Here is an 11,217-nt window from a genome sequence, read left to right as displayed (position 1 = left end):
TAGTATATTTTGACGCTTTGTTTTTTAGTATGGTAGTGTGGGGTATAAGAAGCACTGAAAACCGATACAACGGCACGATGCCAATGTGTTCTGACGGGCGGAGGCATGCAGGGCTGCTCTTCTATTATAGTTCGTTTACAACTCCCCAGACGGCGCTCCTTACTCGAAAAAAGTACGGGAGCCAGAGTTGCGCATTTGTTTTCCCCGCGCCGCCACGCCGCTATTCGCCGAGATCCATCACGTGAGGAGCAAAGCATCCGGTGGCGTGCAAGAAAGCCACCTTTACGGTCGCTCCGCCGACGTTTCTCGCGCCCCGGCGTATGTTTCCCTGCTTTCCGCCTCCTTTTCCTCCTCTCCTGTTTTCCATGCGCGGCGGTGCGCGCAGCGCCGCTATTCGCCAAATTTAGTCACGTGAGGAGCAAAGCATCCAGCTCGTGCGGGAAAGCCGGCGCTACGTCCACTCGCCGAGGCTGAATGCGCAACTCTGCTACCGTAGGTAGCTATACAGGAACTCTAGAAAAAGGTCCATTCCCACCAATGCGCCCAACTATCCATTCTTCTATTATAACTGGAAAGGTTGCCGCCATCTACGAACGACGGCAGAGACCATACTGGTTGTGTGCTTGCCGCCGTCGCTCATAGATGGCGGTAGCTGTCGAGGTAGGTTTGTGTCGACATACACGTACATACATACTCTACATGACAACAAATGTTGCCAGTTGGAAGTTTGTGTTTGTCCGTCCCTTCTCGTTTTCTTCCTCAAGTTTTAATTATCCATACCAACCCGCTCGTTCTGTCCCTTTTGTAGCTTCTGCTATTTTTGCACTTGTGTGAAACGGAATATCTCTACCATGATCACTGCCAATGCCTCGGCCTTGGAGACAAGTTACTGGTCCTCATCACTTGTTCAAGGGTGCTTAGCACTAGCTCCTCAAGAACAAGTGGGTCGGCTGAAAGAGTGTTCAACAAAGGCTGGGACGCATTTGGAATCAAGAGAGGTTGACTGATGAAGACGTCAAAAAGTAGCCACCACTTGGTTACATTGTGTGGTAGATAGATTTTACTCCATTAAACCAACTTGTGGTGTGGCATTCTACATTTTCCCAGATGTTTGACGCTAGCTCCAAAAATTAAAAAAAGCAATGGCATATTACTCTTTGGGAAGAACTGCAATATGCAACTTCATTGTAACAACAGTAACTGGAGTGCTCTTCCTGAAAGTAATTGTAACTAACAAATTCCATTTTAAAAGTAACTTCCCTAAGACTAGCGTCTTGATGATAAAAGCATCCTTCATAAAACTGGTCTCCATCCTTGGAGAGATAGACAGAGGCATAAGCCGGTCAATGCTAGCTAGATATTATTTACACCTTCCAGTGGTGGCACAATTTTCAGATCCAAAACTTTTTGCACATTGCAAAGATTTTGAGGCTCCCCTTCAGAGCCATTTAAAAGGAAACCTGCTGAATTCCATTTGATGATCTTTGAAGTGATGTGATTGGTCAGTCATTTTGACTTTGACCAATCACGTCATTGATTGAACAGCAGGAGCAATTCCCTAAAACACAGCACCAGTTGTTTAGTTGAGTGTAGAAGCACCAGGGCCGTAAATGGTTATTTCAGGCATGGAATCCCACTCAAAATAACGGTAGAATGCAATGATTTTGAGCACCTAAATTTATGTTCCCTCCAAGTACTAGAGGTCGTCATAAAACTGCAATTCTTAATTCAGACGAAAAGCAAAGTATAAAAAATAAACCTACAAAAGAATCCATAACAATCTTACAGTCACCGTTTGATGCAAAATCGAATAGAACAGTTGTTAGAGGCAATTATCGAAGTTCTGAAAACCTGTACAAGCATGTCGTAAGGATCCGGCTGGGTAAATAGGCCTGAGCTTATTTTCAGTACTATTAAAGCTAAATGAAGTCTTGGCACAATGTTGGTGCAAATTCATCACATTTTGGTAAAACGTAGTGCAGTTTGGCACAGCGATCGCATCGCTCTTTGTACCAGCTGACCTCCTCTGCAACGTTGAGATAGATCACATAATTTTGGCATTCTTCAAGAGGGACTCTGGCACCCATAGCTTTGGCTACAGTGCCGCAGAAGGTTGCCTCGAAGAATAGTAATGTGTCAAACTTCCAGTGACCTAAGCTTATTATGAGTGATCATCTTAGAAATTAATTTTTAGTGCATGCATACAAGTCCTGTAGAATCTAAGACACATGCATATTCAACCTGCAAAACAATTTAATGGCTTAAACAAAACTATGTAATGCTCGAACATAAAAAAAAAAGAAGGCAGAAGCTGACATTCCAACTTCACAGGTCACTTTCTTCATTCTTGAAGACTGCAACACCTTGTTCCACCAATAGAATATTGAGATTGATGGCAACTTCAGGGTTTGCTTTGTTCCACAGTATTACCTCCAGGACAGTTTCGACACTGAAAAGAAATTAGGGTCTATGAGTCACTCCAAATAATCCTCAACAGAGCTTGTCTTGAAACAATCTTAATAGACTTGAGCCAATCTTACTAGACCAATAGAGTAAAATTTGTGTTAAATTTGTGGATGGTATTTTTTCAGACTTCCTGATACGCAGCATGTGCATTAAAGCTTCGAACACACTCTCTCAACATATCGCGCTGTAATTTACTATAGGTGTGGCTAGGTGGTGGTAACTTGGAGTGAAAATGGAAACAAATGAACTTACCTCTTTCATTAAAAACTATTTTTGTTCAAACCTTAGGTTGGAGGGTTTTAACAAAAAGAGTCCTCGCTTTAAAAATTTCCAGAAATCACAGTTTTTTTGGTTTTAACTGATTTTGTCTTCTTGACACTGGCAGATGTTTATTGCCATTCTTTGGTTAGAACCGGAAGGTCTACAGCCTAGTCACAGGGCTGGCCTTGGCCTTTTGGGTGTAAAAAAGACTGTTGCAGAAGTATGTTACGGAACTGCTTTATGAATATGCATTACTTAAAGGGGCACTGACACATCAAAATCATATTTTTTTTTATTATACGAAACGATTGAAAACGATGCCGGGACATTACCCTCAAAATTTGAAATTTGGGAATTCAGTATTTGTGAAGTAAAAAAACAATTTCCAAATGCCGAATTCGAAGTTCCCGCGCGATAGGCGCCGGTGCCTTGACGTCAAAAATTGCGAAGTCCTAAGAGTCCACTTTTTTTCACCACTCCCTGCTGTTGCCATGGCGACCCAAAGCGAGGAGGAAAGGAGCGAGCGCAGGCGTTGCGGCGGACCGGTTTTGAGCGGTGTCGCCTGTTTTCCGTTAGAGGATACAAATCCAGGAGACGGCACCACAACGAACTCCCGATTTTTGGTATTTCAAAAAGAAGGGCCGTAGTGCGTTCGCAATTGCGTTAAAAAACATGTTTTAGGATTGCCGTAATTAAATGTTATAGAGATGTCGCCTACAAAGCTTCTAAATTTCATGATTCTTGACGTCACCGATCAAAAGAAGCGAGGAGGCGAGAGGCGGAAAAAGCAAACGCCAAAAATAAAAAGGCGCGCGCGCGCGCGAAAATTTTTTTTCGCGATGCGTTTTTTTTTTTGCGTGTTTATGACTGTAACTTGCATCGTTTTAGACAATAAAAATAAATACGACCTTTGGGGTGTCAGTGCCCCTTTAAATGCTAAATTTGGAGAGGTGTCATACGCCAAATATAAAGCATGGTGGTCACACGACATTGTTACACGGTTACATAATAGCAACCCCATCAGGTGACGTCAATGTTTCCCAATGGCATCGCATTACCTGACACCATGATGTCACGGTACATTCATTGTAATGTCACATCACATGAGCCGTGGTGGCACAAATTACGTGACAATCATACATACTCTACATATGACACTTTTGTCAAGTGTGACCGAAGTGCTGCACACCACTCCGTCAGGGACGGCGCCAAAGGGAGGCGAGGGGTGGTGGGCGCCTCCCCTAAAATTTGTCCTGCCACCCCAAAAATATGCCAGCCTTTACAGCCCACCCTCACCCTAATTTTCGTGCACAGACCCACATACGCTACATGGCTCGTCATTTTCCTAATTTCCTCGTCCCATGGAAAAGGCATTGGCTTGAAGGATAGCCAACCGGACGTTTTCAACTCTTTCGTGCCGTCCGCTTTATTTTCTTTACGTACCCCGTGAAGAACGATGCATGAATATCGGTATGGCTTGCCGAAGCTAAAGAGCGTCATCTACCACTCAATTCCTCTGTCGCCAACCATAAAAGACTTCCTGAAAGTAGCTTCACCCAAGTGTCAAGTGATTACTCGGAGAAACTTGGAATCCCATCTGCACTGCGCGGTCGCTTCGTACCTGCCAGATAAAGGAACTCAAGGGCACTGTTCATGTTCTGACCGAGGAAATCTCCCAAAGTCCTGAGACGCTTGGGCCGACTGGTGAGTTCCCAAGGGGTGGCTTTGATGTGTCTAGGTCGTCCTGCTTATTTCAAGTCTCTATGGGGTCCTTGAAGCAACTTTGGTGACGGCGACTGTGTGTGCTCGGGATAGGGTTCCAGAACTTCCATGCTCCCATCATTAGTGACCCTGGGGCACGGAGTCCCTTTGAGGTGACTATCCCAGGAGGTTGGAGGAAAGCTGAAAGTGTTTGCGCATTTGGGGGGGGGGACAGTGGAAGTGCTGTATTTTGACAGAGGGCCGTCAAAACTAGAAGAAAGTTCTTCAAAAAGAAGGCGGACTACGACGCCACTTCAACAGTGCGGCACGCAAGCTGTCCCAAACATCACCGGCTTCCTTCAAGCAGATGAAGAACAGTGGCGCGGCTAAATCAGTCGCCGTGTACGTCTGCCAGGCGTATTCAGCAGAGAAGGGAGAATCGTCACTACATCTACATGATCGCTGATGTGCTCCGGTTTTCCGCGCTGCAGGGGACTGCCTAAAAAGCAGATGATGAGTCACGACTTATTTAGTATTGTGGAATGTAAACATGCCTGAATATTTTGCACGTAAAATCCTACATCAACCAAAGTTGTAGATAGGTTGTAAAATAATGAAATAAACTCAGCTGATTTCTATTAAAAACTCCCGAAGCGCCAAGTCATCGTCCCTGAATATTTGTTCTTTTAGTCGGATCGAAGGCCCATGCCTCCCCAAAAATGCCGCGCGCCACCCCACTGCCCCCTCACTATGAAAAGCCTGGCACCATCCCTGCACTCCGTCCGACTGCTGCCCGGAAGGGGAGTATTGAGTGGTCCTTGAAAACGATAAGAGCATTTCCAAAACTAATATAAAGTTAGAAAAGAAAGTATCAGTGCACATTAATATCTATAAAAAAAACTTTGGTAACTGTGCATGTTTTAAAGTAGCATTTCTTTACGTCAGCCAACGCCCTCAAAAATTCTGGTGGGGAGAGTGAGGTACACGTGCCGTCCTCTTATTGTGTGCATGTTTGGGTCAAGAGATGAGGTGCTCACTGGATGTGCCACAGTATTCGTGATGCCTCGCAAGAGAAAGGAACAGACTGAAGAGGAGATACATGAACAGAACCGGTGACATGCCGAGTATGGGGACCATGCTCGACGTACCAAAAAGACGCCGCCGGAGAGAGAGAGAGAGCAATGTTTAGACAGAATAAAGTGTTTGCTCCAACGACCCAAACAACGACCAACAACCAAACAATTTCAGTTCTCGGCCATACTTTGATGCTGTCTGCTTTCAAAGCGATAGCCTCATACGGGAACCCTGCCCAGATCTTGCTTGCTCGTGTTGGTCGGGTCCTGCCGTAGCAAGGTCAAGGAAGAGAGCGTCAACAACAATGCACAGCTGCCGGTTTAATGTCATAGTGCGTACGACCAATGGCACTGCGCTGCACAACGTAGCAAATTAGGCGGTGCACTAACACGCCCCTATTCCCCTCACCTCCAATAACTGGGAATGGGGGCTGCATAGCAAGGTAGAAACTGCACATTAGCAGGATAATCTAATGGGCATGGAGGCATCTCGAAGTGCTCCTCATTGGAAACCCCATCAAGTACCATTGGAGTTTCACTGCATTTGACGGAATGTCTTATACCAGATTCCAGTGATACGATATAACATGCGATTTTGCAGTTGCTATGTCGCTTGTGCTGCAAGCAGCGGTGCTCAACGTCGCAGCTGCGGAAAGGCAAGCAAAATGGCACTTTGTGAATCAGGCTTGCTGTGCCTGGAACATGTCTTCAAATAGAGTATTTAGTGTACCATCCCGCCAAGGACGTTTAAATACCCCAGGGCCCGGCATGATGTCATGCTCGGTGTCGCCGGGAAAAGAACACAATCCCAGACTGGATTGTGCACTGATGCTGCTCTCATTGTCTGCTCACCGCTCGGTCGGCTCGGTCTGCCACGTTAGGCTCATGTTACGTCTGCTCCATGCATGTGGTCCGCTTTGTATGCCTGCTGTCAAGGCTAGATTTAGACATGATCGGCGCACTCAAAGAAGTTCTGATGAGCCCGCACAAATACAGCACGACGAAAGAAACGAAAACGTGCTGGAAGTGGAGCTTCCAAAGCATTCTCAACCTAGTGCCATCCTCAGTATCCGTGCGTTTGGCACCTAATATGCTCGCTTTCCAAAGCTGTGCTATGACGATTCACTCTAGAAGACGCTTCCAGGACGCTGTGTAGAGCGTCCCCCCCACGCCAACTTCCTCCAGGTAAGTATTGGGCTCTGAATCTCATCTGTTTGAAACCGATTCAGTGGACACTGCCATATAATCATGGGGCAAACAAACACGCTGCCACAGCAATGCCATGGCAATGCAGTTGTTTGCCCCATATTTACATGGTGGCACCCATTAAAAGGTAACTGCAAAGAAAAAGTGTTTTTTTTTAAACAGCCTAATTGGGACAAGCATGTCACAAAACAAACCTTCCACGAAAAAGAAAAACTTTTTTTAGCAATATTTACGCAACGGGACATAATTTAGTCTGAGTCAGAACCTCTCCACATTTGAAACTCCCGCTCTTTTGACCAGTGCGGAGCAGAAGTACGCTCTGCCCTTCGCTCTTGGATTTGCTCTTGGATTGACTTGGCTGCGGAGTTGAACGACGTACGCAGCGTCTCGACTTCCTGTGTGTCTTGTCGAAAAACCATATCAAAGATACGCCGCGAATCAGGAGAGAGGGGGGAAACTGGAGAACGGGGGGAAGGTGCTGCCGATGTACGCTGGAACCTAAAGCCCTTTTGTTGTTTTTGTTTGGTCGGAGAAAATGTAGCAACAAAGCACATTCAACATGATGCCGGTATTGTTTTGGTTTGGCGGGATGCTAGATGCTCCGCACTTTGCGAGCACATGTAGCGAAGACGTGACCGGAAAAGTGCCCCTGAGACATTCCCGAAAGTTGGAAAGTATAATTCGTAATCGTCGTGTCTGCTTTGAAAGCGAAGGGAGTCACAGGGTCCACGAGTGCGCAACCACAAGCCAATGTTCACGACAGCGCTGCGATGACTTCGGCGATCTCGTTCTGTTTGGTGCAGCACGGCGATGCGACAAAGAACTGAAGTGGTGCGTGGTGCGAGGCTTGGAAGTAGAAACCAACACTAACACGGAGCGCAAATTGGTTGTGGGGTTGAGGTTCAACAGGTTCAATCCCGTCGTCGTCAGCTGATCCGGTACAGCTGGTCCAGGACGAAGCGAGAGTCTTTAAAGGGGCTGTGCAACGATTTTAACGTTGAAAGAATTGGCATCATCTACTTTTGACATTGTTCATCTTGTCACAAAGGACAGAAAACACGCCTGCTTTCTTCGAAATGTTGCGATTCCACCGCGTAATTGCGAGGAAAACATTGGAATATTCCCCGACCTGCAGCCGCAAGCGGCGGCCATGAGAGACACGTGGCATGATGTCAATGGGGGGTCTTGAAGAAAGGTAGCAAGTTGTGTGAATACCTGCTCGATAAAAAGTAACTTTTCAATAAAACATGTCGTTTTAACATAAATATAAATGCGTCAAAATCCTTGTATCATCGACAAAACTTTTATTATAGGGAGTTTTAGTGGCGCCATCTATCCTAGATCCCCAAAACCATCATCTCCCCCTACCCCTCCCTCCCTCCTCCCCCTACCCCTCCCCCTCCCTCCTCCTCCTCCCCCCCCTCCCCCCTCCCTCCCTCCCTCCCTCCCTCCCTCCTCCTCCTCCTCCTCCTCCTCCTCCTCCTCCTCCTCCTCCCTTCCCTTCCCTTCCCTTCCCTTCCCTTCCCTTCCCTTCCCTTCCCCCCCCCCCCCCCCCCCCCCCCCGGCTACGTGCCTGGCTCTATATATGGAGAATACCAGTGTTGGGGAGTACTTTATGAAGATTTTACTTAGTTGTACGACTAAGTAATTCAGGAAACTAGTACTTTACTTGAAGTACACTCTCCGAGTATGTACTTATACTTTACTTTAAGAATTTTTCTGGTACTTTCTCAGGGAAGTACAACTCTTGACCTCAAAGTAGATTCCCCAAACCTGGTATTGTTAAATTTGTATCACAAAATGATTCTTTATCAACTCTGAAAAAATACTGGAAGGGATATTGTACTCTCACCCAAAACAAAGGTTAAAAGTATTTGGAGATGACGGTCCTCCACAAGAGGATTGCTTGCGGAAGCTACGGGGCCAACATCACGCTCTCTTCTAGTATGTTTTAACTTCCTTGGGTGTTGGCCAGTGCAAGCGGCACCGAATTCAGAAGTTGGAGGGCCACTTGACTTTATCCAATATTCGCCGCCGTTTCCGAAAATAACTGATCTGTTACCCCTAAAGCAACACCAGTTAAAAACAAATTAGAAAAAAGAACATTGCATAAGCGAATGAAAGAGCATCATAGAAGATTTCATCAAAAAGTACCCATACTTTACTTTGAAACTGCGTCGTATTTATAGCACTTTACTTCAAGTACATTGGAGCCGGTATACTTAATACTTTACTTGAAGTACATAACCTCTCATTTACTTTGTGCTTCAACTACTTTTTAGATGTAAGTTACCCAGCAATACGGATGCCACCTCCTGCCCACATAACCTCCTTGTACGTATACCGCCCATACATCTAAAGCAGTCCCGAAGCAGCAACAAACGAAGTCACAACAACCGGCACGTCACGTTGTTCGACGTTGCGATCCCGGCAGTTGGAACTAGGGTCTTGGCAATAAGTATGAGCGAATGCGAGCGTCGCCGTCGTCGCGGCGCCTCGCCGCCGAGGCTTCTGCAGACTGTCCGGCTGGAGAGTGACCCACAGCAGAACAGGCGTCTGCCACATCACCAGCCGCTGCACTGATGCCACCAGGATTGCAGCCAACAACAATGTAACACTTTTCCAACCTCACCAGACAGAAATCAAGAGACCACTTCTTAGGATGCGGTAAACTGACCAGTCGGAGATGACACGATAATCCGGCTTTAGCCGGGCAATTTCTTTCTACCTTCGTTCCGGGACGATTTTTAAAATTGCCTCAAGCACAAAGCTGCAATAGGTGTCTCAGTTTTGTACCCACGAGATGGGCTGGGGAAAAGATCCTCACCCTTCCTGCAGCTGCCGCTTCCTCTCGGCCTCCAGGGGCTGGGTGAAGCCCGCCTGACTCACGAACACCTGTTTAGCTGGGGCATCCCACCGGGGTCCCTTGGGGCCCACAAAGGAGAGGGCCATGCGGATCGCGCATGCCGGCAGCTTGGCCAGGTCGGCTGGAAGGGGACGCAGCTCCGAACACTGCGCCATGCCTCGGTTGCCATAGTCGACGTAGAAGACCTTGAAGCGACGCTGCACAAGGTCGCAATCAAAGCCCATGAAACCAAAACACTTCAATACGGAAAAAAAACCTGATACGACACAAACAAGAAGAGGGAGCAAAGCACAATTCCCTCTTTTTATAGAATCGCGCGTAGCTCAATTTCGAGACATGGAAGTGCACCAGGCTTGACCTCATAACTTGCACGCACACAATTTCAATTGGTACAATAATTCACGCATGTTGAAGACAATATTTGCCGTCTATAGGTGCAGCAGTACCAGAAAGTTTGGTATTTTGGGCTGGAATTTGCAGGCTCCAGTGAAAGTGCATTCGGGTAATTGCGAAGCAATTCAAATAAATAATCTATAACACACCTTTTTATTGGTTCTTTACAAGCATTTGGGTATATCGTCTTCCACGTAACTGTCTTTCAAACTGTAATGTTTTTTTTTATTTCTTCGAAAGCTCGCTACATTTAAATAATTCTAAAGTATCCACAATTTTAATGTGAGCACAGATTTATATACCTGCAAAATAATTAGTACCGACTTGAAAGTACCAATATTTCTAGAAAAATCAAAAGCTAGACATAACATGAGAGCAACCATATTTAATCATATACGAGGGGCGCACCATACTGATTTATGATTAATTTTTTAGCCGCACATAATGGTCATTTAGAGGTTTGTACATATGTCCTCCTTCTCGACAGACCTCACTCGTAGACAAATGCCTTTGCACTACTTGTGTGGCAGCCTCTTCATAACCTGCTGGAACCATGGCCTGACCGGGCCCCCAGTGGTCATTAACTGTTGGGTGCCAGGAAAAAACCCTCACATGATGCTATTTCGCAGTAACTGCTAAGCTGAAAGCAGTGGTTTCCGCAGGCCATGAAAAGGATGCCATACAGGCGGTACAAGGGCATTTGGCTACAGGGGGAGGCTGTGGAGAAGCTGGACATAGGTACACAGCTATAAGTCACAGGTATCTGTAGCAAAAAGATTAATTGCAAACGAGTGTGGTACGCCTCTTGTGCACATACATATTGTATTCAAAATCATATCCCCTTCCCATATTCTCTTTCCAACCACAATGAAGATTGCTCTCCACAATGAAAATGACCATGGTGAAGTCTGTTGGATTCTGAGCTTCGACTAAAACTTCTTGCCTCTTCACACCACTTTCATGATATGTAAATTAAGCACAAAGTGTACAATGCTTGCATTCTTCGCCTACGAGCAAAATTTTACAGATGCGTAGCCGTGAAAGCAAACAATGAAAGACAAGCTATTGACCACTTTACGCGTTGAACTGTGCTGCACCTGAAAGGGGTGGCAAAGCAGTTATTGAGGTCTCCTTTACAGTGCAAACTCAATATATGCACTTTAAGCACCCTTGAAAACCCAAAATTCCACATACATGGAGCTCCTTTTCTTACCAAAAATGCGACAAAACATAGCGACATGCCTCCTTTTA

At 46.0% G+C, this 11,217-nt stretch overlaps 1 protein-coding gene across 3 annotated transcripts in view; it reads right to left on the bottom strand.

The window, feature by feature from the left end:
- Positions 1 to 2,235: 2,235 nt before the first annotated feature.
- Positions 2,236 to 11,217, bottom strand: part of LOC8029494 (tudor domain-containing 6) — a 61,644-nt gene continuing 52,662 nt past the window's right edge. For all 3 annotated transcript variants that reach the window (XM_040218420.3, XM_040218421.3, XM_029980322.4), the window contains exons 9-10: positions 9,535 to 9,770; positions 2,236 to 2,449 (exon numbers count right to left, since the gene is read on the bottom strand). In XM_040218420.3, coding sequence (XP_040074354.2) covers positions 2,326 to 2,449; positions 9,535 to 9,770 — 360 coding nt within the window. In that variant the 3' untranslated portion in view covers positions 2,236 to 2,325. The remainder of the gene's footprint in view (positions 2,450 to 9,534; positions 9,771 to 11,217) is intronic.

Source organism: Ixodes scapularis, unplaced genomic scaffold (assembly GCF_016920785.2).
Source record: "Ixodes scapularis isolate PalLabHiFi unplaced genomic scaffold, ASM1692078v2 PGA_scaffold3__209_contigs__length_174095766, whole genome shotgun sequence".
Classification (NCBI taxonomy): domain Eukaryota; kingdom Metazoa; phylum Arthropoda; class Arachnida; order Ixodida; family Ixodidae; genus Ixodes; species Ixodes scapularis.
Note: the sequence above shows the minus strand (reverse complement) of the source record. Positions and strands in the feature narration are given on the sequence as shown.